We start from the raw sequence: 26,640 nt of genomic DNA on the forward strand, positions 1-26,640 counted from the left end.
GTGTGTGTGTGTGTGTGTGTGTGTGTGTGTGTGTGTGCTAAAAAGAGTTTCCTTTGAATTGAAGTTAAAGTTGAGGTTTTTTATTAATTTATTTTATTTAACTTTTCATTTATTTACTGACACATTTTCACTGCATTATTTGTTCACGTTTTCTTTTATTATAATTATGTCTCTATTCTTTCACATTGCCTGCCTTTATGTTTAGCTTTCATTTATTTATTTTTTGTCTCCAGTGTTTCTGTATGATGGCTGGGTGTCTATATCTATGTATAGGTCATGGTGCAGGGATGATGAGAGGGTGTTGTCAAGGAGATGCATGTGTGTATTTTTGTTTATTTTCTGTTTTTATTGTGTACAGCACTTTGAGTTGAATCTTTATTGTATGAAAAGAGGTAAATAAATAAAGTTTTGATTGATTGATTTGACTGAAGTGAATGCTTACTGACGGCGTCGGGCATCTTACCTCGTTAGATTCTGTGCGATACAGTTCATGGATGAAGTCAAAGAGTGGGTGAGACTTCCCCAGAAACAACACGTCACTTCCCAGGCTGTTTCTCCTCTCTGAAACAGAGGACAGAAAGCAGGTGTGGTCAGAAAGGAGAGAAAAAACAAGTGTTCACAAACTGCCACCCTGCTCACACAGGTCTGAGTGTAAACGGGAGAGAAGCCCATGATTAGAAAACAGAAAAATAAAGAGATAAATGACCACATTTATGTCAGAACAATGAAAAAAAAGGGTAAATATGGGTTCTACTGCAAACTGTACGTGGTGGGGGTGATGACTGAAAAAAAAGAATATCTGCATATATATGCAAATACATAAAAAGCACCTGTCTGACTATAACACAGTTCTTTAGACCCTTTAACCCTTTATCCAAACATGGAGAGGAGCAGAGATGGCAGCACTGCAACCCTTTAACATTTTGACACTACAGCCAACCCCAGCTATTGGAGTGGTTTGTTACTGCATTATGGTGATAATGTCAGAATTACAAACATAAAGTGAGTTTTACATCAAAGACCTTTATCACAGAAGGTAAAGTTCACTGAAAGAGAAATCCAGATGTTACATTTGATACGATGGGCTTTTACTCACTTTCCTCAGGAGTGAGGTCGGGGTAAACATCAGCCAAAGCCGCCCTCAGCCGACGTTCATCCACAAAAGGCAACAAGGCAACACCTATGAAAGTAGCACCATGATATAAAACAAGTGCATTTACAGTAATAAATAGTGTAATCATGTAATAGTACAGTATTACATTCTCTGTTTTTAATGTGTACTCAAGTTATATCTTCTCCTTTTTAAAACTTTTATTTTGAAGTCACAGCCTTTATATTCCCGCACTGAAACATTTTTTACGTTTCTGCTGTTTGCACAGGGAATTTGAGCCCTTCATACCAAAATGAGCCGCATAGTTAATATCAAATAAAAAAGTGTGTCGAATGAAACGTTGGCTTAAAAATACATTTCCATTTATTAACAATAAAGATTAAACAAAAACAGCTGTAATAAATCTCTGTTCAGATTATTTAAATGTCACAGACTCACCCTGCCAGGCGTATTTCTTGCCATTTAGATCAATGGCAAAGTCATCGGGGTAAAAGTCTATGATCGAGGAATCCTGCATCAAAGGAAGTGATTTCATTAATTATTTTTTCATTTTTCAAGTAAAACTCAAAAAGACACTGGTACAACTACCACAACTAAAAAGATCAGAGAACAGCAATACTGCTGAGCTGTTTCATGCCTGAAACTTACCGGACTGCTCATGAGGTTCCTCCATGTTGGTGGCAGGAAGTTACCGCTGGCGGCAGGAAACACTCCCATCAGCTGCTCCAGTGGCTTGAACTGCACGAAACACCCAACAAACAGTCATGTCTGTTGATTAAACCCTGTAGAGCGGACGCTGTAGTGTGCGATGCTGCTGTATGATTCACATTTGTGTGCTGGTGTGTCTTGCATTGCTTTGACATGATCAGTTGATCATGTTGGATTTAAGATTTTTTTTTTTTTGCCTTGTCTGTTCCACACAAAGTTCCCGCCAGAGTGAACGTTATATTACATACAGCAGATGATGAGATAATTGAATTATTCCAGCACTTTCTTAATACGGCTTCCTTTTTTTCCACCCTTATGTTACATCTCCCAACTTTAAGACATATCAAATTCAAAAGGAACTGGTTGTATAATTATAGATTTTCTCAGTTTAAACCTTTGATGTGTTTTCCTTGTTCTACTGTTAATCGAATATGGATTTGCAAATCATTGCGTTATGTTTTAATTTTCATTTCATAACACCAGCTTAATACTTAGAGAAGACGAACAGGTCAACTGAGGTGAACTTTTACGGTGTTTTAGTGAATTTCTTTAATAACTTGAGCTGCCATCAGTGGCTTTACAAGCAACAAGCTATAGCAGCCTTTAGTTTAAAGGAACATGACTGATTCAACACACTTTCAGATTTCACTGCAGGAAAAACAACATTTCTCACTGAAAAGTCACAGAGAGAAAGATTGAGAATGAGGAGGAGAGAAATAAATCCAGTCTTACTGGTTTGGTGTTCTTCTCAAAGTCTGAGAACATGTCTTTGATGTCTTTGAAGTCAGAGGCGAATGGTGCGTAGTGGAACGGGAAGTACCACTTCCAAGAAGCACAGCCCTGCAAATCAACGAGTAAACAATTCAAATCAACAACTTAGCTCTGAGCTTAACATCAGTTAATGGGGCCAATGTTTGACTGAAAAAGGAAGCTTGTTGCATATAAAGTAATTAAAGCTTTTTTTGTGGATCAGTAAAATATACAAGGGGACAGTTAACCTCTGATCTACAGATCAGGGAAAAACAAACTATACACAGCTTAGTACTGAAGCAGTTTTAAACTTACATTTCACATGTTTGTGAACACAGAAGATCATTCTGGTAATGCCTGAGATCATAAACTGCTTTTAGTGTGATGCTGGTGCACACATGGAAGTTATTCACAAATATGAAGAAGGATCCACATCTCACCAGTGGAGTTCTTAGTGGCTTTATCCCTTACCTGGATAATAAATTCGCTTTATGTTCACTTTACAATAATAAAAATACAGGAAAAATCCAAAAATCAACACATTTCAGTCACTCACATCAGGCATAAGTCTCATAAAATCTGGTGATTTTCTGCTCAGTTTAATCGTTGGTGTTAGTTTATTGTTCCCTTCATTCAGCGTTAGCTCGTTTGGCACGATATCAACTCAAGCACCCAGAGGGGTGTGTGTGTGTGTGTGTGTGCGTGCGTGCGTGCGTGCGTGCGTATGTATGTGTGTGTGTGTGAATTAAAAGCAACTTTGAAATGGAAGCAGAAAGCTTTTCTCTGCCCTTTTTCTTTAGCAGCACTAAGCTTAAAATCCAATCTGACCAGTCTAAGGTGGCAGTGCTGACATTTTAAACCTTTCACTGAATCCTCAGACAGTTTTTGCTTTTTATTCAAACTTTCTACACTTTCAGACATGCCAGATTTTTTTTTAGTTTTTTTTTTTGGCTTGATGGTTAAACAACCAGAATGAGGGGAAAAAACAAACTAGACTGTAGTTCAAACCACGATGCCTCTGAGGGAAAGAAAATAAATAAATCTCTCCCACACCTGCTGAGAGGCTCTTGCATCTAAAATGTAATCACCTTCCTCTGTTCTGTGTTTCAGAGATGTTTGCTGACAAAGAAGGAAAAAGCTCTGGGGAAAGGAAAAAAAAAAAAAAAAAAAAAAAAATCGTCACCATGCAGTTGGACCACTTATCCTTCCTGAGCAAACATGCCTCGCACCAAAGAACAACCTTCACTTCCCACAATCCACCTTTGAGAAAACGAGGTCCTCCGGTAAATCCACCAATCCTCGCATCTCAGCCAATCTCAGCTTTAAAGCCCAGCACTCTATTATTAAAGGTGGTCATTCAAATGATAATACAGTCCTTTTACCATGGTAAAAGGCAGAGGAGGCTCTGATCGCCACATTCGGACGATCGCACAGATCATTTATGGTAATATGACAAAATGTTTTGTCTCAAGGACTCGGTTCATTTGTGGCGGAGGCTGGCAGGGTCAAAGATCACGAACCGCAGCAACAAGGGGGGATATATATATATATATATATATATATATATATATATATATATATATATATATATATATATATATATATATATATATATATACTGTCCTGATTCAGAGCAGCTGACAACAGGAAGTGAAAGTTGTTACCTCAATATGTTATTAAGTACATGAAGGATCCACAGATTCAACATACACAGACCTTTCAGTTTAAATATATAAATGGGTGATTTATTCACACTGTGTTCACATTAGTGAGTCAAATAATCAAAAATTCATTAACAGATCTTTTTTAAATAAACTGAATTTACCGATTTAAAATCCACATGTTGAAAAGAAAACTATTTTATGACATTTCACTAAAATTATTATGGAGGCACTGAAATATCCACAGAATATCATTTGTTCACCGGTTATTAACATCGACATTGAGTGATCGATGTATGATTTGTTTCTGAAACTGGAAAGCCGACATCTGTAAAAATGTGGGACATTTAGTCATGTCAGCCATTTTAAAATTTGATATTTCATTGGTTCATAATCTGTGCATGTTTAACGACTGCAAGTATGAAAGTACGTCTGAATTGGTTGACTTAGGATCCAGTTACTATGCAGCTGCTCAAGTTTTTTTGTTATGTCTTAAACAAAAACCAATAAAAATACTGAAGAAAAATGACAGATGACTCAAGAAAGATTACAGTAATATTACACCAGTGATTACCAAAGTTTTTAAACAAACATTTTAAACTGATCATCTCCATTTTAAGTTATAAGAACAACAAAACTTGCCCTGTATAATTATCACCACTGATGAGCAACATCAAATCCTTAAGGAGATTTGAAACGTGTCAGGGCTCACCACAAACATTCTGCTTATATTTATTTTTCAATATGTGCTCATTAGATAACTTTCATATGGTTTGTTTTTTGTACAGCTCAACTAAATCAGAAAAGGTCACAATGCTGGGAACACTCGGGTCCATCAGCCATGAAATCAGGAAACAGCTCAACCTTCTTTAAACTGAAGAAATAAAGCTCAGTTTTCATTCAGCCTGAAATAAAATAACATTTTTGGACACAGGTTTCTCCCTTCGTTGACTTTTACCCCGACAACTTTGCCCTTCAAAATTGCCTGTCAGTCCTGTAATGATAACATCTGCATGCACCGCTGCAAATTACAATAAAAATACTAAAAAGGTAAATCACCAGTGTCAGCAAAGCATGAACAATCAAACTGCCATTAGAGAACAGCCTGCTAGTTGGAAAACTGTCATATGTGGCCATTCGGTTGTAAAGAAATGAATTATTGGCAGAGGAGACCTTTTCTGTACATCCAACAGATTACTGGAGGAAAAAAAAAAATCGTTTTTTCGCCCTTGTGATGAAAAGCAGAGACAGAACGGGGATAAACTGAGCTCTGTCTTCCCCGATCACTCGGTGAGGTGTGCGTGATCTTAACTCCGTCAGTGGCGAGGAGAAGCGTGAATGTGTGGCAGCGAAGAGCAGACACGTCTCCGTCCGTCAAGGGCCCGCTAATGAATTCACTCAGAGCGGCCCCCTGAGACGGGCTTTGGATTGGCGAGCGTGTGGAGTCGACAGAGTGTGCATACGAGGGGAGCACAATCAGCCAGGACAAATCCCCCCCCCGGCTCAGCCTGAGGCGCCCTGGCTCTCCTGGAGAGGGACCCCAGCTGATTATTTCATTTCAACATAAAGATCAATATTTTACAACACTACGATGATTCGTGTATAATCACACTGCAAACAACAGCAGCAGATCTCAGTGTGAGATGAGCACGAGTTTATTTCATGTAAATAAGTAAAACTAAAATAAAAACCTAGTAAAAAATAATAAAAGTGAGAGTCACTCATGTGGGAAGGCTTCATCTAAATGCAACGAAACACATATCAGTCCCTGGGTTAACTTCACTTGTGAGGAGGATTTATCAGAGGACCTTGTTACCTCAGAGGTGAGTTGTGGGAAGTGAAGGTCGCATTTCTGTGTCGGACATGTTTGCTCAGCAACAATAAGTGTACCGACTCCTCATTAAGGTTTTGGTTTACTTCCTATCAGGTGTGTGGACAGGCAGGATTAAAGATTTAGCTGTAGCGATCTTTTATTTTCATGTTTTCAATCATCACACAACATTTTTCCTCCGAGTCCTATTCAAATGCAAATCATCTTCAAAAACAACAAGCAAGTGGTTCTGATCTGATTCTGATCATTTCCATATTTTGATTCTTGGACTCTACTAGAGTAGCTTTGCATAATTCACAGTTCAGAATAGTCCTTATTCTTATCGTTCCAATCAGTTTAGCCTCTGACGTTTTAGCTCCTCTCCCTTAAACTAACTTCTTCTCACTGGCTGCTCTGTATAAACAAAAGGTTTGAACCACATTAAGGATATCCTCTCTCTGACTTCACACAAGACCACAAGTAGTAAAAGAAATGAAACTGAGCAGTCCGACCAGTCTAATGACTGCGCTTTAGGCTCTCCAACACACTATTAAAACTTTGGAAGGACAAATGCTCTTCCTTGAGGAAGAAACATGGTTAGAAAAAAAATTGTTATCAGAGATCACTTAACAGTTTGGTAAAATGAAATCGACTAAAAATAAATCAGAAGCACTCACGGCTGTATTACTAAAAGTAAGAGCATTTCCACATATAGAATATGAATAGGCCTCACGGTGTTGCGACTAAACACGTGTACCCTTAAGAAAGCTATCAGTGAAGCTAATTGTTAAACAGGCTTGAATCTTTTAGGAAGCATAAAGACTGAATCCAGGTCATGTGGTCTAATAAGCCCAGATATACCTTGATTTAGAGTGACAGGAACATCACAGTGAGAAGAACATAAAATTAAGCACATGCCTAGCAGCAACAATACAAGCAAGTGAAGGCAGTTTTATGAGTTGCTCACATCAAGGCTCAGCAATGTTAGTTTCCTAAATAATTATGTCAGGTGAACACCTGAATATACAGAACAACCAGGTTTTACCATCAATGGACGTTTCACAGGGCATGAAGCTCGTTTCCACATAGACCTGGAGAAGACTTCACGCAACTAGGCTGCCTCTCCCACTATCTCTACAAGCTTGTGGTGAAAAATGAAAGCAACTTATCTTTAATGTCCAGCAGGGGGCAACTCTTTTCACTGCATGAACAACAACTGTTGTATCCAGATCTACAGGAAAGTGTCCCTTCTTCACACTTTGTTTATGACCTCAGCAAAGTCCCTTCTGGTTAGCTGATGCTCTCAGCTGCTAGTTTATAGTATACGTGAATACAACATGACGTTCATTTTGTGTATTTAAAGTAAAATCGAGGATACAGCAGAGGAAAAGCAAGTATCAACATGTAGTGCTCTTCTCAGTCAGATCCACCCATTTCCTCTAACTCAGGTTTCAGCAAACAGCAACAAAATCCAGAACGATCAAATGCTTCAGAAACTAATGAGTGATACTTAGCCCTGATGCATCGAGCAGGACAGAGACTCTCACTGTATGCTGAACACAATGACAAAGCTTTATATTCTATTCTATTCTATAAATGGCTTTATCCATGTTACTCAGTCGATGTGCCTTACAGGATCACCTTTACAGAGAATGTGAGGTTTCTGTGTCACAAAATGACAAGAAAAAGAAAAAAGCATCCTTATCCTTTAGCTTCCCCTCAAAAACTTTAGTGATTTTCTCAGTCTTTGTTTGCACTGTTAGCACAAAGTTCTGCTCTGTGCATCATTCACCTTAAATTTGTCCCCTCAGTGTCTACATGAAAGCTAAAATATCCAAAAGTTAGAATTCACCTTGTGGCAGCCACACTCTTGATTTAATGTTACGAAAGCTATCGTTAACTTTTGTTAGCAAGAACTTAATGTGATTAATCTTTTTACACATGTATAAATAAAGACCTTAACTAAAAAAAAATGTTACAAAAAAAAGAGAAAAAGAACCGCTGAAAGACGAGTATGTGGAAGTTCAAGGAGAGAAGCACTGCTCTAAAAAATAAACTCTTAACCTTACCAGCAATATTTGGGAACTTAACATAATTTGATTCTGTAACTCAGAAACAGGATCAAAAAGGTTGATGTTGTGCATAAATTCATCAAAAAAGGACTAAATACACCTGCCTCTCCATTTGTAAAGGTGGAAATTTAGCTTGGATCGTGGTATGTAATGAAAGCTCGGGGTTCAAAGTTCAAAGAAAACTATTAAACGGTTTCTAAAGCTAGCATCTGGGTGAAGTAAAGGCTTTATAAACCAGTGAGAATATGTTTCTCAGCAGGAAAAGAAAAAAACGAAAAGAAAAAAAAAAGAACACATCGCTGCTGAAGACATGCTCGTTTGCACACAGTACTGAACCCACCGTGTGACTTCAATTACCTGGTAATAGTAGCGCAGTACCCAGCAGAGACCCTCCACGTACGACTGGACCACCTTCCGCCTGAAATCCTCATCTGACGCGTCCACGTCAAACTTGTTCTTGTAGTACCTCTGCTTCCAGCCTTCCTCCCACAACCTGCAGGACACAAATAGTGGTCACACTCACTCAGAAGATTGAACTAACTTCTTCACCAACAGCACTAACCAAGAAAGACATTACACACAGGCCCAAACACTCTGAGATTTAAGTCATCTTATTGGAAACCACACTGTGGGGCTATTATTAAGTAATTTAGTCATCAGTCTCCTTAAGAATTCAAATGAATAATAATTAACAAGTATCTCTGTCAGCGTGCGTGTACAAATCAGTCTTAGCTAGTAGTAGTACAGCCACAAAATGTGGCACTGGGAAGTTGATGGTAAGTGCTCTGCATTTTGTTTTGCATGTTTTTCTTCCATCTTGCTCCTTAGACCTGAATAATAGAAAGAGTAATTTAGAAATATTTCCCGGTTGCACATGTTTTTATCTGGAATGTGCCATTCCACATATTTATATGTGCTTGGGGGAGTAAAGACAAAGGACCGGTAGGTCTTTAGGTGTTAGGTGAGAGAAGTTATTGTGAGGATAACCTCAGTGACCTGAAGGCCAAAATGGAATTAAAAGATCCACATATATTGTGGAGCCGATCCATAAAACCAAGCGCAAGTTTAACAGACAGCCAGTGGCACTGAGCCCAGTGGTGGATGACTGTTCAGTCCTTTAGAGACAAATAGAAAACAGAAGAGGACCTATAATGGATCCTTTTGTCTAAGCTGGGGATATTTGAACAGTTTCAGATACGTGGTAAAAAAGTAGGTCTCAACACATCACACCATGAGGTAGTCCCCTTAAATTTATGTCACAAACTGCACAGCTCTGAAGTTCTTTCACAATGAAACATAAGACAACTGATTTTGCATCATGAACAAAGATCTCACGGAGCTACCGCGAGAAGTCACACAGTGGACTCTGCTAAGCTTAAAGCAGATTGTGACTGGAGATCAAACAGAACAGTGTCAACTACCACAGCCAATCAAATTTCATATTTACCAGTGGACTGTCCAAAAGGCCAGGAGATGACCTTTGGAGTAGTTAATTAGGCATCAACACCCACCTTCCCCACACTGACCTTTAAATAAAATCTCATTTGAGGGAATTCTGCCCAATGCAACATTTTGGGGGTTAAAATGTGGATTAATTTGCACACAGCTCCAGACTTCCACTAATATGCTTTCATTCAACATCAGTAACATCTGTCTGAACCCCACCGCCTCCAACAACTTCACAATGTCTAATTTTTTTTTAGACTGCTCCCACCCGTACTGATGACCAGACAAAAGACTTGATATCTCAGTTAGTAATAAAGATGGGAATATGGGAAATCAACTCCACTGGTACAAATACTGCCAATGGCCAAGAATTGCAAATCCATTGTTGATTATTGGCTGACATGACCAAATCTTTACAGTTTAGGTAAATCTGAACAACATATTCAAATAAATGGCTCATCTATAGGCTGAAAAACCAGCTGGAACAGTTCAATGGCTATGACTTCGCGGTAGATTTGTGGCGGCGATGCCGTTCTGCACACATAATCAGGGTCGTCCGGCATCTGCGCGGCGGCTCCTCGGAGCGGCCCGCGGGAAGCTGCCGACTCCTGAGAGAAAAGCCTCCATGAATACCAATTTAGCCCGATGGATTTAGCAGCTCTGACGAGTGCGTCACAGAGGAATTTACTCGAACGCTCCTGCTTTCCATATTAATCACGTGCAGAGGGGAAGTGGGAGATGTTCAGCAGAGCAGGGAGTGTGTGTACAAATGTGCGTACTAATATGTGTGTGTGTGCGCGCAGCGGAGATGGCAGAGAGTTAAAGAGCTTGTGGTGCAGCTCGGTGGCATTAATGAGCACGTCTCTCCTCTTCTGTTTGTTAAAGCGACCTTTGCTGACTGAAGTTCATCTGCACAGATTTATTTTTAAGGCATTTTATTAACTGCACGCACACGGTTCCCTGGGAGCTTCCAGTTATAAACAGCTTCAAGAAAACTCGACAGACAGCAGCCGATTTACAATAATGATGAAATAAATGACTGACCTCATAAACAAATAGTTTTGTTTTGCCTGTTTTCTGGTCACCGTGTGAGCCCAGCAGAGATGCTAAATGTGCTGAGAAAGGAGCCAATGAGCAGCTTGTCTGACACGCCAGCTTTGTTACTTGCACAGTATTATTCGGGTCGTGGTGGTTTGTAAAAGCAGGTTTAATTCAAGCATAGCTCTTTGTGTGTGGGCTTTGAGAGTTTGCACCTAAGAAGTCAGTGAAAGTTGTGTTATGAAACCTTGTTTTCACACCATAATTAATTTATTGTGATTAACTTTACTTATAATTAACTTAAACTAAAAAATGTCTTGCTCACAAAGTTGTATGAGTTATTAAAAAGATTAAAATTACATTTCTATGTGCTGTTGGGTTTCTTTAATCATAAAAAAAAGAATAAACCCAGTAAGACAGGGAGTCTTGACATGCTTACAGCTGAAGTTTAAATTATGCCAAGCTTAAATAAATATCTTTATTAATTCCACTGATAACCACTTTAGCTTCGAAGCCAAACATTCACTGACCTGTGTGCACATTCCTAATTGTAAATAAATACAGGGGGAAAAAGTGTGTTGAGTCAAAAGAGGGGTGCCCAAATACACCATAAGTGTTCATCACGAGTGTTCAGGCTTACTGGAGCTGTATCCTCGGTTCTTTTTAATCTATATGTTGATGACTTATCAAAGAAGCTGAAAGTGGGTGGATGAATAGCAGCTTTCTAGTGAACCACATTATGAATGCAGATGATTTTGTGGTCTTTAGTCCTCTTTGCAGTGGTCTCCAGCAGCTCCTTCATATATGCTTTGCTTATGATGTGGAAAATGAGCAGAGCATAAGAGCGCTGTCATGATTAATAGAGCCAAAGAGGAGAAACGGGGGAAAAGATATCCTGAAATTAAACCGTCAGTCTGGAATCTAACTGTCTGCACTAAGATTTAAGACTAAATAAGACTTCGGATCAAATGATGGATGACGAAGATATTTATAGGAAGATAATGTATGCACAAGCTAACATCCTGCTGTAAATGTTTATTGCATATACAGGTAGGATGAAGAAGTCTATCTAGAAGATAGTGTACACCTCTGCATGTTGCATACCTGTGATGAACAAACTACTGGAACATGAGTTTATGGATATAATGAAAACATGAAGTAGTTACAGAAGAGAACAAGATGATATGGTGCACGTGAGAAGTTTGTTTGCTTGAATCGTTTAAAGGGGAACAATTTATTTGTAGGCTTATTAATTCTAAAAATGAAATTAATGTGGGTTAACAAATATAAGAAATTGGGGGGAGATTCTGTATTCACTTTAGATTAAAACACAGTAATCCCACCCTTTGCTGTGAGCCCGCCCACCTAGTTTGTAAGGATTTACCTGACGTTGTCTTCAGGCTCCGGCTCGCTATCGCTGTCATCAGCTTTCCTCTTCACTCCCCTGCTGTCTGCACTGTCACTGGGACCTGCAGACGACTACCGAGGGTGATTAAACCCCAACACACACGCACACACACACATAAAACAGAAGAAAATGTACAGATGAGATCGAGACCATGGCAGAAAATAATCAGGAACTTAAATTGCACTTCTCTACATTAAAACCCTGACTGGACTACTTGAGCATGAGCAGAAGCACTTTCAAACACAACAGGTTAGCGGTCTTTCCTTTCACACAGCAGCAGTGTTGTAGTGTTTGCATTGAGCTTTAACAGTTCTGCCTGTGCAGATGGAAATCTTCAAATTCTCCCCAAAGAAACAGTTTCATCAAACCGGTGTGTCGCTGGAAATAGCAGAATATTTTAAAATTTCCTGAACAAGCTTTATGGTCACTGAGCTGTGCTCCACCGCAGTCGGCGTTCGTTCTCATTATCTGATACAATCTAAAGCGATTGCTTTGCATTTTAATATAACTCAAAAAAATAATAATTCCTGGACAATGTCCGTTTTAGTTCAAGCTGGTAATATCATTGTTTCATTTGAAGAGAAAAGATTCTCAGGTCACTAATGTAATACTTTCAAAAATCTCTTATCCAAGTACTAGTTTAATAATAAATTTGCATCAGTTTTAAAATTCAACCAAGAGAAGCAACAAAATCTTTAAAAAGAAAAAAAAGGAGAAGATTGAACTGATCAATATTTCCTATAGTTCCAATGAAACGTGATTATTGGTTAATCGTTTTAAAAAAGGGTATATAAAAACTGCCTAATACACTGCTATACATATATATATTTTTACATTGTAAATGCTGAGCATTATAAGACCTTTCTGCTGACAATAAGTCGACTATATGCATTCACGTCAGGTAAAGCTGCCCCTGCATATACGTGTGTATTGTCTGTGTTTGAAGGACACTGAATCCGCTGCCTTAGCTACAAGCTTTCCTTTTTTTTGCCCCCCTGAAGCCTTTGTACTCATTTCATTCATGTGCTAATGTATGGTCGCCTATTGACAGCCGATAAAATTTAACACGGCACGACGGCAGGAAATTTACCAACTTGGGAGACACTTTAGAATACAGACGCTGGCGTTTTGTTCAGTTCAGGGCCGTGCGTCTGTTTTTTTGTTTTGTTTTTTTAAACAGGCTGCCATTTTCTCCAAATATAAATGACGGCAGAGAGGAAATGCATAAACTGACAGATAGAGCAGCATTTAAATCAAATTAACTTTTATATTTTGCTGATAGAAGAAATACAGGGCAAAAAAGGCCTTTTTCCCAATAACCTAAACAGATTAACACAGTGATATACATCTGCCAACTTACATTGCCTCCATTCTTCATCATGGCCTTCAAGGATTGAGCGGCATTCTGAGGGGAGAAAAGAAAAGGACTCCATGGCTCATTGCAATAAAATGTCAGATTTCAAACAAAACAGTACAGGATGCAATAATCACATGACTTATGGGTCCGTTATTCCTGCAATTCTCGCCCTCGCAAATGGTGCCACACAGCAGGAGTGACGTCATATTTACTGGCTGCAGTTTTGGTGTTATTTTGGTCTATTGCGTGCCTCTCACTCGTTGTAACCTTGCATGGGTTGAAGAGACTTCCGTCTTGACTTTTTCTCCTGCTACACGAGAACATGTGGTGGTTTGGTCTGAGTGGCGACACCCATCACTCAAAGTAATGCAAAGAGTACTCGCGCCCTCAGTGTTGGTATAAATGGCACAGACCCGAGGTCTGATTGTGCCCAACAAAACCAATACTGAGTGTAACGGCCCTCTATGAAAAACACAATGCTGGATATGACCACACCAAGTATGGATTGCTGGTCCAGCTCAGTGGTAACTCATATTTCTGAGAAAAATCTCAGAATGACAGATTATGACAACATTACGCAAGAATCAGTAAGAGTTTTGCCAAACTGTGACCATCAGTGCTTAAAGATTTTACACAAAACAAAACCAATCTGATAGAAACACCCAGCTTTACCATGTTTGACTGCATCCTCATGTCACAGGCCTGGTGCCGAGCATTCTGGACAGCCTCGGGTCGGTCTCTTCTCCCCAGGGCATGAGGGGCAAACTGACCCGTGGTCAGGTAGGCTGGGCCTTGCTGCTCCGCCTGCAGAAACATGGACAGAATATCTCAACTCCTACCCATAACTGTAGGAATGCAACTATGACAACTCAAAAATAAAACAGCACGTGTACTTTCAAATACTTTTAGGGAACATCGGGATGAGTGGAAATGCTAAGAGCAGCAGGCTCTCGATGACTGATCAGGAACGTGGCATGCCATAAGTAAAATAGAAACACTGTCACACTTTGACTTCTACTCTAGGCTTTGTTTTTGGGTGAAGTCGAATCACACTCATTAAATCAGCTTCATTTTAACTGCATGCTGTGTTTATAGCTTTATAGTGTCTTTGGTAACCATGAAAATGAGACTGATATAAACTTCTCCATCTGAGTTCAACTCGAACTAGAAAAGTATTTTTAAGTGAAATCTGCTGATTAGGCAGAAAATGACACATTGGGTTTTCTGCACCTTCAGGGGTGACCCTGCATTGAAAATAAAGGCTAAACATTAGCAGCAGAAACACCTGAAAAGTTTACTTGATGGCACAACAAAGATCCTATATAGTAAATTTAAACTATAAAGCCTAAATATCAGCATCATTTTCATCATACTCACTTTCATTCTTTTTCTTTTCTCTTTGTTTCTTCTCTTAAAGTTTTCCTAAAGAAAGAATATGACATCGTGAACGATAAAATAGATTCATGAAGAGCAGAAATACTCAAACATTTCCTCGTCTTCATTTCAGGTCTAAAAGACTAAATCTGAAGAGAGAAAGTTGTGAAAATCACCTCATCCTCTTTGCGTTTCTTGAAGATGTTGTCCTCAGCAACGCCCACAGCCTGCATGATCATCTCAACTCGCTCCAGGTTGACGTATCCGTTCTGTGTCAGATAGCCCTGCAGAAGCACGTATGCACAGGGTGACTCTACACATTAAGTGCAATTGTTCAAAAACAATGATACCTATATCTATATATAACAATGATATCATTTTTCTTCCAGCGTTGGTTAAAACATTTGAAAAAAAAAAACAAACAGAAAAACCCTGGACACTGCTGCTTGCAGAGCTCAGAAAAATGATGACACTCACTCCAGTTTTGTGAACAACATCTTTGTAGATCCTGACCAGTCGATCTATCGCTCCCTCTCTGGGGTAAACAAAGAAAACCATGAGCCACAGATGCAAACATAAGCTCCTCAACTTTTATTTCATTAATAGGGATGAAAGACTGAACATACAAATCTCAAATCTTTTTTTATACAACAGAAAAAAAACACCTTCTGTATATTGCACAAACAAATAACAGCATAAAGAGCTTGAAAACTATATGAGTATGAAAAACACGATAAAGTAAATAATAATAGAGTTACAGTGGATACAGCACTTAATATAACATTTCTGACAGTTGATCAGCTATGAGATGAACTTGTGGCTTTGTGATTAGAGCCAATAATAAATAAAGACAAATACTCTCTCCAGGACATTTGTTAATTTTAATTATATTCATTTTAATTGTTTACATGTATTTAAATTTATTAAATAATAATTATTAAATGTAATTATTATTACATTTTTATTTATTTTACCAAATCTATTATTTAAATCACTTGATTTTTTTATATTTATTTGAAATGTATTCTTTATTTATTAATTTATTAAGTGAAAAAACATGGATGGATTCTAATAAGCTAAGGAATGAATACATAAAAAAATCTATTCACCCGAGTAAAGTCTGGGAGGAGACAGAAATGCCTTTTTGGGGTCGAGTCAGAAAGGACAGATTTAAAAAATAAATGAATAAATAAAAAAAGCTACCTGCTGTGGCCTTGTCCCATGAATAACAAACGAAAAGTAGTTTTACTCCTCAATCATGTGCATTTTACTTTTTGTGCTTTTTGTTTTCTTTCATTTGGTTTCATTTTGGGGTCTTTTTATATTCATATTATGTGTTTTGTTTCATTTGAGATTCGTTCATTATGTTTCTTTTTTGGACATTTTTTTAAAAGTTGTTGGTGTTTTTTCCCCCATTTTTCTGTGAATTTGTGGCTTATTTGTAACCCAATCATTAAATAAGTCACCCTACTGTTTTCTCTGATTCCCCTTTTACATCATGGTGAGTAACCAGGGCTCGCAAAATCGCTAGCCCGACGTCCCGGGGCTAGCGATTTTTCCAGTCGGGCTACCAAAATCTAACTCAGCCCTGCCCGTCGGGCTATTGTAGGAAGGAAAATATATGTCTATGCTTTTGCATTCTTTCGCCAATGTAGCTGAGTAATTATATCATTGGCATCGATGAGCCGCTGTCAATATGTGACATATTGAAATAATTTGCGCTTGCTTTTTGCTTTCACTTTCATTTTGCGATCGCGCGAACGGTGTGTAGAGAGCAGCAGCACTGATTGGTGAGTGACGATTAATTGCGCACCAATTCCTCTGACATCGTCTTATCACTCATTAGCTTACTATTCAAACGCGACAAGTGAAATCTCTCGCAGCAAGCTTAAACATGTGAGAGGTTGAGTGCGCAAAGAATCGCTGACCGTTATGTGAGTGTGTGTGTAAAAGCAGCAGGATTTAAGCTGGTATTTTAGTTCTGCTCAGCCAAATAAGACAGGTCAGGGTGAAGAAGGGGCAGCCAAAGAAAAGCCTACCGCAAAACGGAAAAGTTATGACAAATCAGACTATGAGGCAAAAAGAAAGCGCAGCTGTTTTAGTTTCATGGACAAAAGAATTTCTGAGGCTGGAATATAACAAGCTAAATAACATGATGTTCTGCCAGGTGTGTTGTGAGTTTCATTTGATTTCTGAGTCGACAAGAGCCTTTGTTACTGGGACCAGTCATTTTAAGAAAGACCCCATCAGAACCCATGAGAAATGCAAGAAATGCATTATTGCCCAGTCTGCAGTATCTTTCCCAGAACAAACACCAATTGCAAAAAACATACTACAAATAAACCAAGCACAACAAGAACTCCTGAAAAAGCTGTTTAGAACAGCGTGCTATATTGCAAAGAGTGAACTACCTTTGGCAAAATTTATCAGTCTTTGCAAACTTCAAAAAGCAAATGGCCTAGATCTTGGTTCCACTTGCCTCTTACCCGTGACTTCAGTGAAAATTTCAGATTCAGGATCTGACACAGACTGATTCATGTTCTACACAGTTCTTACAAGTTCATAGAAATTTCTGTTCAATTTGAACCAAGTATTTGAGTTGATGGTTGTAATTTTTATACAGTTGTTGTGATTTGTATTTTAACAATTTTTTTGATTAACTTTTGTTTCCGTTACAATATTATACATTAAAGTATAATATTGTAACGGAAACAAAACATAAAAAAAAAAAAGCTTTCTTTTTTATTCGGGCTACTTAAATTTATTTTGGGCTACCAAAAACTGAAGAATGCCTGCCCAAAGGGCTACCAGAGATTTTGAAATTTTGCGAGCCTTGGTAACTGTATGTACATTCTGGGTATTATAAAAGTAAACTTATGACAGCGCTTCGTAATAAGTTCTTGAATAACCTTTCACTACAGACACACTGTTACCACTTCCTGAATTGACACCACATTTAAACAGCGTGTTTCAGATTGATAGTCCCTGATGAAAGAACTGTATAAAGCAGTTTTGGGACGATGAACTGATGCTCACCTGATTTCTAAGGACGGAAGATGTGGCAGGAAGTCATTTCCAACAAAGAAACACATAAAGACCCAGTCATCTACACTCCTCTCAAAGTCGAAAGGAAAAGGCAGGCTGGCCATGGTCAGCTCTCTAGCCAGGTACTAAAGAAAACATGAGAATTAATAGAGATGATTGAGAAGGTCATTTTATCAATGAAGCAACACTTTAGCTCCTGCTTTCATGTTCAAATGCTGTCCATAACAGATAGAGGCAGAACATTCCTCTGCAGTCTGTCTTTGATAACTTCTGAGAGCTGATGATTCAAAGGAAATGTTCAAGGTAAGGCTGAAATCTTACAGCAAAGCTGACCTGTAAATCACTGAACAAAATATATTAAACACATGTAATGAATTCTCAAAACATTATTTCATATTCTTACTCTTCCTCAAAGTAGTTTCAGAGGTGCCCGAGGTTAGGAACCATCATTTTAAGCACCACAAAGGCAACACACTGTGTTTTGTTTCTGTAAAACTCCTTGAACCCTTCCAGTTGGATTGCACAAATTTGATCGTTCTAGATCGATTTCATGTTTGTGAATAAAAGGTGAGATTTTGACCCTAAAATAAACAACTAAAAAGAACGAAAGCTGATCGAAGTGAGTTTGAGTGACTGACCTCCCGCAGAACACACAGTCTGATGAATATGAACTCCTGCTCAGCCGTCGGCATCGTGTTTGCAAACTCATCATGCTGTAAAATAGACATAGGTTCAGTCCGCTGACAGAGTTTATACTGCGCACTTTAAATGGCAAATGTCAGCAACGGGACATCAAACATCAATTATTTTTCAGCAGTATTTTTTGAGCCAGAATTGACCATATTTAGACAAGAGGTGGAGTCCTAAGTTATTATGTAACACTAGCTGGCTTGGTTAGAAAGCTCCACCCGTAAACTGTGCAGGCGTAACAAAGATACAGAAACATGCTAATTGCATAATAACAGATTGATAAAATGTTAAAACTTCATTCAGCAAAACCAAACCACAAACTTCTAGGTCAGCACGATGGTACAACTATCAGGTAATTTTACTAAAATGCTCCAAAAAGCACCACAAACATGGTTGAGAGGTGGTTCCAGTTAAAATTCCTGTAGGACAACAAACATGGCCCATTTAAACAGCTCCTACACCGAAACCATTCACAGCTCATTTTGCAATGTGCACAAACAAATGTTCCAGTCAAAGACTTTCACTCAAATCGTGGATCTTCAAACTACGCTTGAAAGCTTTGTTTTTTCAGACAGCAGTGCTAACAGGGCCGTAAACTTCAGAGTCGTGTTCCTCACCTGCCCCTGCTTCTCTCTGGGCATCCCCTGACAGTCCTTGATCTCGTGGCCAGTCTGTCCGCAGAGACCGCAAGGTCGTGGTTTGTTGGGTTTAAACTCCTCTCTGATGATCGTGAAGTTTGGCTCGTGAGTGGCCAGGCCCAGCATGATCAGGTCAGCTGACATGCAATGAAAACACATGGTCAAACCACTTGGTTAAAATATAAATTAGTCATTCAGACAGCAACACAAGATCTCTTGAATATGCTGGATCAGAGGAGGTAAATGGCTTCTATTAAGAGCACTTATCCTGACTTTAAGAGGGCGGATCTGAAGGCTTACCGTCAGCTCCACACAGGCAGTGATGTGTGTTGGGGTCATGGTTGGGCTGAGCTGCAAGAGTCGACCATAAACATCGAGTCAACAGAAGATCAGACAGAGTGTGTGTGTGCGTTTGTGTGGTGAAGGCTCGCACTTGATGTTTGGTCATCAAAGGTCACCTATCAAATTTGACTTCAAGATAAAAGAGTGAACCTGATAATCAACAGCACTTTAACTTTGAACTGTGAATCTGTCACTACAGTTCAGAGTACTTCACATCAGAAGCATCCCATATTTTCAGTTTTTCCATTTATCATTCTGCAGTGCAGCTGCATTCAAGGGGAATTACTGTGCTTTTTTTCATTTCTTCTATCACAAACACGGTCTTACATAAAAAATGGCTTCAAGGATTCAAACAATGAGGTCAACATATGTCAAAGCTCAGCTTCAGACTGCTCCAATCTATCCTGCTGCTGATGAGATGAGACATCCCTAATATGGTCATCTCAGACACAAACCTTCAGTTTGGGAGCGACAGCCAATCAGAACAAAGTTGGCTTAAAGAGAGAGGACCTAAAACACTGAGGCACTACACCAAGACGCAGTGAAAGACGAAGATTATTTTGAACATTAAGTATTGCAAAGCTTCTTCATTAAAGCCAACCATAAAAATATGGAGGTGAAATAATCATAAAAGGTCCCTTTAATTAAATCATTGGAATTGCTCTGAGTGTTAATGCATGTACCTCTCTGTCTCCTGATGAAGTCCATAATCTTGTGTTCACCTTCACCTGGGACGCTGGCATCAGACAGGAAGACCTGGATAACAGAGAAACTGAAGATTAGTGCCTGAAAATGCAAAATACCAAGAGCTGAAAACGACAAAAAAGAGGAACGTAAGGATGATTAAACTGAGTCATTTTATTTTATAAAAGAAATAGTTGTGGGCAGGTAACATCTGGCCATAAATTAGACTCACAACAATATTCTTCCATCCTGGATCGTTGGTGAGTCTTTCGGCCACATAATATCGCAGACAGTGTGCCAGGTTGTCCATGAACTCTGTTCCCTGCAGAGAAAAGTCACTGAATCATCCATTCAAGTACAAATCCTGTAACTACGTTGTTACAAGTAAATAAAAGTTAGGCAAGATTTCACTGGATGGAGTAAACTTACTGGGGTGATACAGTTGCTGTCAAACCTTTCTTTAATCTCCTCCGGAGGAAGATAACCTCCTGTAGACGGGGAAAAAAAATCTCAATATTATACTGAGAAGAAACTAGAGGGCGGAGTTACCCCCATGTGGCTGTATTCCCTATCCAAGCTGGACAGAGAGAGAAACAGAGGGGGGAAAAAAAAAATCAGCAGACTTTTACACTGAGCTGAAATTGATCCAATCGGGTTTAAAAACAAACAAAAAAAACAGGATTTTTTTTTTTTTCCAGATGTAATGCTTTAAACTCTTTTTGAGAGTTTCAATCTTCCTCCAAGAGAAAATTACCAGGAATGTATTAAATACACATTTGTTTTATAAATGTCCAAAAATATTTTTCAACTGGAGTGTTTAATAAATCTTTTCATACTTAAAAAAAAGCAATCAATTTGCATATGCAAGTTTAATTGTTATCTTGTTTGGTATATCTGCCATTTGTTTTTGCAATTTATTGTTTAAAAATCAGTTAATTTAGTTTTTTTTCGGAAAAAATACACACAGATGATGCACAGCCCTCAAAAACCCCATGCATCAAATTTGACGCACTTAACATTACAGTGTTTTGAATATCACATTAAAATATATTGCCCATATTTTCAGTCCAGCAGTCAAAGAGGCAAATAAAACACCTTTCTGGAGGACCTCCTCTCTCACGCGACTCTTTTCCTCCACCAACTCGACCCCTTCTTTGGAGGCACGAAACCGTCGAGAGCGCTGCTGGTTCATTTTGGCACGTGGAGCCTGGGCAGAGTTAACTTTAGTTTACATCAAAGCTACTGTCAGATCGGCGTAACACTGAAAACAAGTTCACTTCACACACAGTAAAACTTGTGAATGCTCATCAGTGAAAAAAATTGCACATTTCTGCTAACGGCAGCAGCTTACCACTCCGTCGATGGCCATGTAGAGAACTCTCCTCGGCCGCACGATATTAAACAGGCGGTCAATGTACTCGAAGATGGCGACCATCATTTCATCCTCGTTTTTGGGAGCCGGTCTGTAGAGGAAGAGACAAAGTGAAGACTTGGTAATGCTTCATTTATGAACTTTTATATATGTATAAATTTGCATAAATATTTCAAATTTAGAAAAAGACTGTTTCAATGAAATTATTGACTTCCAAATAAATTACACTGGAAACAAAAACTTCACAGGGAGTATGTTTCTGTTATATCAGAAATGAACTGAGCTGTAAACACAGAAGATCGGTCTTTTATGTCCAGATTAAACTGAGAACGGTTCCTACTTGTCTTCTGGATGCGTGCAGGGGTGAATGATCCCATTCATGTCCAAGTACAAATTGTCAAATTCCACCTCATTGGGATTTGGCTTCGTTGTATCAACAGGAATACGAACTCCATTACACTCCTTCCCCTGTTAACATGAAAGGAAACAAAAAAAAATAACCTTTTTTGCATCAGAGCTGATACTCTGGACAAAAATACATCTTCAGCTGTTGTGAACTGCACTCACACAGAACCTAGTGACATTTCTACAGAAATGTACATCAGGTTACAGCACAGATTTCAGAAAGCTTTGTGATTACGTAGGATATGTATGCTGTAGACAGTTTTTTACTTTTGTATGCAATGTTTATGGCAAATAGCTCTTTGTGAATCAGCTTCTTAGTGCAAAAAATGCCCAGGATATATAACATTTATTTGCAGATTCAGCTAAAGTCGTGGGAACAAATGATCTGTTTTTGTAACAGGCTGCAGTAACAAACAGCATACAGATACAATTCAAAATTGGATCTATGCTTAATTGTCCATTATGTGTAGAAAACACTGGTCCATCCCTCGACTTAGGTTCCTTCTATGCTCGACTGCTTCATAGTCTTAACAAAGAAAAAATTAAAATGTTTAGGTACAAGGACTGAATTGAAAACAAAGTGCAAAAGCAGCCAATGTCCAAAGATAAACCTTGAAAGACCTTCAAAAAACCTAGAGAACAGCTGCTCAAGAGCACTTTTAAAGAAACTCTGGCTTCCTGGCAACAAAACATAAAGAAACGAGGAGTGTCTCAACACATTTGGGCAGTACTGTTTAACAGCAGACCAGTAAAATAATTATAGGTATTGTTAATTTTAACAATACAAAAACAACGAATCTGTGTTTGCTGTCACAGGTTAAAGTTCCGCGTGCGTTTCAAACATTCACACAGCAGCAGTGTTGTTTACAGTGACACGTGTAAGTAAACACAGACTGCACAGCTTTGATTTATCGTCCCCACTCTCGCCAAAACATTTCACATTGCCGTAGTAACTTCACCCGCTGTGTGCAGCGATTAAAACGCAGTCAAATGCGCGAGAAGAGTGTTAAAAAGCTTCCCGATAATGTTCCCCGGACAGGCTACTAGCTTTCAAAGCTAACCACTCACCTTTTCCTCCACACAGTGCACAATAATTGATGGATATTTTCGGCTGAGCCAACGGAAAAACGCCGGAACTCCCATCTCCGGTAAACAGTCGTTTCTATTTCAACGGTTAAAATACGAACAAGTAGGCAATGATTAAAACAGCTTAATTAAAACAAGATCTTAACTGTCGATGCGTTGGCTACATGCTGCTGGCCGTAGCCATTGTGTACCTTTTCCGGTTTATGTCGAATATTTCCGGAGCATCCTGAAATGTCTCGCAACTCCACAGCGACCCCATAGGTCGGAGACGGTACTGTAGGCGTCCAACGGTCCTGATAATGGAAACAACTGATCCACCAGGATTGTAAATTAATGAATTAATAAAATAAATATTTATTTCTATATTATTCACCACTTATGTAAGCGGAATATAATGTTGAAAACTGGGATCTATATTTCCTCCTTAATACTTTATTTTTGTTATTAGGGATATTAATATGCAGATATTGTTAAATTAACATGAGTATAAACCAACTGCTGAACGATCTTTGCTTCCTGAGAAAGTCTCTGAAGCTTGTCAGCGTTCATATTTTCTAAAGTTGTCTAATGCAGTCAATGAATTAATAATTTACTTTAAAACTTTTTTAGCACACAGAAAATGACAAATAAACAACTTTAAGAAACACATTTAATAATCTCTAATATTTCAGAATAAAACATTTAGTTTTGTTCAGTTATCTGTTTTATCTGTTAAATGTGTTTATTGTGTATATTTCACAGCACAAATACATCATCAGATGTGCAATGTAAAATGTTATTTGTTGTGCATTTGTATTAATGGTTGTGTTTATTTATGATTTGGAGATTAAATAAAATAAGACATGCTTAAATTGATCATGCTGAAAATCTAACATTTTGTACAACAAGTTTTAATAATGACATCCTATGTTTTTATTGATACCTTACAAGACTCTGATAAACTCTTACGACAGAGTTTAAAGATGGTTTAAGGATATCAATAAAAGCTTTTTAAATTTATATTTAAACATTCACTATAAATTTAAACATGTGTACCAACATAAAAATGAAGGAAAACCACAGCCACAAAATACATTACAAATATGACTCATATTTAATTTCTAATGTAAAGTTTAAGACACCGAGCAAGGTATTTGTGACTTATATGTAAATTTATGCATTTTGATACTGCAAATACTACTCTATTATTATTGTCACATATTCTGAATTTTAATTTTAATATTGTTATAAACATGTACTACAGGGGTATGTGCTCTGTCACTCAGTGTTTTTGTTTAAATAAAATATTACATAATAATAATAATAGTAATAATAATAATAATAATCACTTCTATAGTTGAGTTTTCATGTTAAAAGTGGGGACTGAAATGAAAACAGTGCTTTGAAGAAACCACCAAAAGCCAACAGGTGTGTGAGAGGTGTGATCCTCGCAGACTCTCACTCGTGTCCATATTCCCTATAATTGCGTTGTGGTTGATCTTACATGATGTTCCTTTAATGGGGACTCTCTGAACAGATGCCCTCTCGCTTCCCAGCCCTGCAGCAGCACATTTAAGGTGAATTAGATATTTTTTTTCCCTCCCTCCTCTCTTCACTGGTTCATGCAGCGGGGGAAAGGGGCCATTAGCCTCCCCTCTTCAGGCAAGGCGGGTCTGACATCAACACTGCAGTATTATTACTGCAAAGAGCCGCTGATGGAAAACACTTGGCCTGCTCCGACGAGCCATTTCCATAAACATTTACGCTGGAGCTGCAGGTAATAGGACGGAGGCGTCGTTTTAGTGTTTGTGGAGAGAAATGGAGAAGATAAAGTGAAATCTGATGCAAATGGCAGATGTGAAAGCGCGCGGAGGTGCAGCTCGGGAGTATGACACAAGAATACATCCTGCACACGATGAGTTGCTGAATTCATGGGAAAATGGTCGCTCATTCTGGGCTTTGACTGATTTCCATAAAGTTTTTCTGTTGAGATAAAGTGGGAATTCTGGTTTATCAAAACAATCTCACAGCAGAAGTTTTAGTTTAAGCATTTCAGAAGTTAAAAAACATGTTTCATTCGAAGAGCTGGAAAAACTGGAAACGTGAAGGTTCAGTCTTTATCTCATCTCTCTGTGAGCTGATTGTTCAGGGGATTCTCTGGATTGGTATTCCACACGCATGCAGGCGACTGAAAGAGGGAGAGCGCCCTCACCTGGTGGATCATCACCATCATTACCAGCCTTGGTTATCTGAATATCACATCTAGATGAAATTCGACTTGATTTAAAAACCTGTATGTGTCCATGGACAGTAAATTTAATCAAGCTGTTTATACTACAGGTTCAACATTACAGATTCTATATCCCAATGCATGTTTAAAAAAAAGGGCATATATAATTATTTTTTCCAGTCTTTTCTTTTGGAGTTTCACAGTAGGGTTCAGCTTTACTTTGTCTTATTCCAGCTGTTCTAGAGGAACAGCTGCTGCTAAATCTCAGAGAGTCTGACAGAGGAGGTCTGGGATATGAAAACGTCTGATCCAATCTGGACTAAATTAAACTTTTGAGACATTTTGGGATGATCAGGCTGAAGAGATCACATGTTAGGTAAAAAGGTAAAGTCCACATATAATTATTTACCTTTGTTCAACATCTTTTCTTTTCTTTTCTACATCATATTAAAATCAGAAATTCTACTGTATAACTTATTCTACATCTCCAAATGTAGTCATTAAGAGCTATAAAACTGTACAGTCAAAACAGTTTTTATGGATGCCAGTGAATGAAATTAGCTTATTATAAGCCAAGAGTGCAGTTGGAAAACTCCACTGAATATTCACAACTGTACTTCCACCTAATCAAAATGGTAAATAAGAGAGTAAACAACAAGGCAGTTGGGAAATTATGTTATGAACCACTTCTAAAAATCTCAGCTGCAACTAATTTAAGCAACAGAAACGAAGCAAAAACAATCCTGCATCCGTTTTAGTTGTAGCTGTAAATAGCAGGTGTGTTCTGTAACCTGAGGCCAGATGGGTTTTTATGCATTGCTGTCACAGGAAGAGTGTAAGCTAGATTGCAGATGTCCCCTAAACGCGTCACATGAAGGCACTCATCAAGATACTGTTTTAAAGAGAGGGCAGCTATAAGTATCACTTTGTTTTAATATTCTCCATTCCTGACTGCTTTGGAAATGTTTGAACCGAGGACAGGATAAACTCGTAAAGCAAAGCCCCACAGATCTCACTATCTGCTGGTTATGAGCAGGAGGAGGTGCAAAAGACAGGCGCTGATGTGATGAACCAGACCGAACCCCTGCACAGAGAATTTGAACTGTTTGCTTCAGGCTGCAGATACTGAACACGAAGAGTAAAATGTGGCAGGACAAAAAACTCCTTTATTTTCTATGCAATAGTGGGTTTTTTTGTTTTGTTTTTTTAATCAATTTGTGATAGCTGTACCTTTTTTTAAAATTATACTGAGGATTATATCTTATGAGTTTTTTGGATGTGGATTTAATTTTCTGTATTTGTTATGTAGTGTTTTTCTTCTTTTTATATTGTTGATGGATTTCATGAGAGCATATCTGCAAACCAAATTTCCCAGTACAGCTATTAAACTGACTGAACTGAACTGAGTGAAGTTCATCAGTGGGAACAGAAAAT

General features: G+C 38.4%; 1 protein-coding gene across 1 annotated transcript in view; it reads right to left on the reverse strand.

Moving 5' to 3' along the window:
- Positions 1 to 23,306, reverse strand: part of xrn2 (5'-3' exoribonuclease 2) — a 44,267-nt gene extending 20,961 nt beyond the window's left edge. The window contains exons 1-24 of the mRNA XM_085133082.1: positions 23,189 to 23,306; positions 22,980 to 23,073; positions 21,847 to 21,974; positions 21,486 to 21,597; positions 21,230 to 21,341; positions 20,564 to 20,622; positions 20,367 to 20,456; positions 20,134 to 20,206; positions 19,409 to 19,459; positions 19,088 to 19,245; positions 18,419 to 18,493; positions 17,772 to 17,905; positions 15,213 to 15,270; positions 14,912 to 15,019; positions 14,739 to 14,783; positions 14,034 to 14,165; positions 13,365 to 13,409; positions 11,981 to 12,075; positions 8,470 to 8,605; positions 2,552 to 2,659; positions 1,760 to 1,849; positions 1,550 to 1,622; positions 1,097 to 1,180; positions 464 to 561 (exon numbers count right to left, since the gene is read on the reverse strand). Of these exons, the coding sequence (XP_084989208.1) occupies positions 464 to 561; positions 1,097 to 1,180; positions 1,550 to 1,622; positions 1,760 to 1,849; positions 2,552 to 2,659; positions 8,470 to 8,605; positions 11,981 to 12,075; positions 13,365 to 13,409; positions 14,034 to 14,165; positions 14,739 to 14,783; positions 14,912 to 15,019; positions 15,213 to 15,270; positions 17,772 to 17,905; positions 18,419 to 18,493; positions 19,088 to 19,245; positions 19,409 to 19,459; positions 20,134 to 20,206; positions 20,367 to 20,456; positions 20,564 to 20,622; positions 21,230 to 21,341; positions 21,486 to 21,597; positions 21,847 to 21,974; positions 22,980 to 23,073; positions 23,189 to 23,256 (2,226 nt within the window). The 5' untranslated portion in view covers positions 23,257 to 23,306. The remainder of the gene's footprint in view (positions 1 to 463; positions 562 to 1,096; positions 1,181 to 1,549; positions 1,623 to 1,759; positions 1,850 to 2,551; positions 2,660 to 8,469; positions 8,606 to 11,980; positions 12,076 to 13,364; positions 13,410 to 14,033; positions 14,166 to 14,738; positions 14,784 to 14,911; positions 15,020 to 15,212; positions 15,271 to 17,771; positions 17,906 to 18,418; positions 18,494 to 19,087; positions 19,246 to 19,408; positions 19,460 to 20,133; positions 20,207 to 20,366; positions 20,457 to 20,563; positions 20,623 to 21,229; positions 21,342 to 21,485; positions 21,598 to 21,846; positions 21,975 to 22,979; positions 23,074 to 23,188) is intronic.
- Positions 23,307 to 26,640: the final 3,334 nt, after the last annotated feature.

Source organism: Neolamprologus multifasciatus, chromosome 15 (genome assembly GCF_963576455.1).
Source record: "Neolamprologus multifasciatus chromosome 15, fNeoMul1.2, whole genome shotgun sequence".
In the NCBI taxonomy this organism is placed as follows: Eukaryota; Metazoa; Chordata; class Actinopteri; order Cichliformes; family Cichlidae; genus Neolamprologus; species Neolamprologus multifasciatus.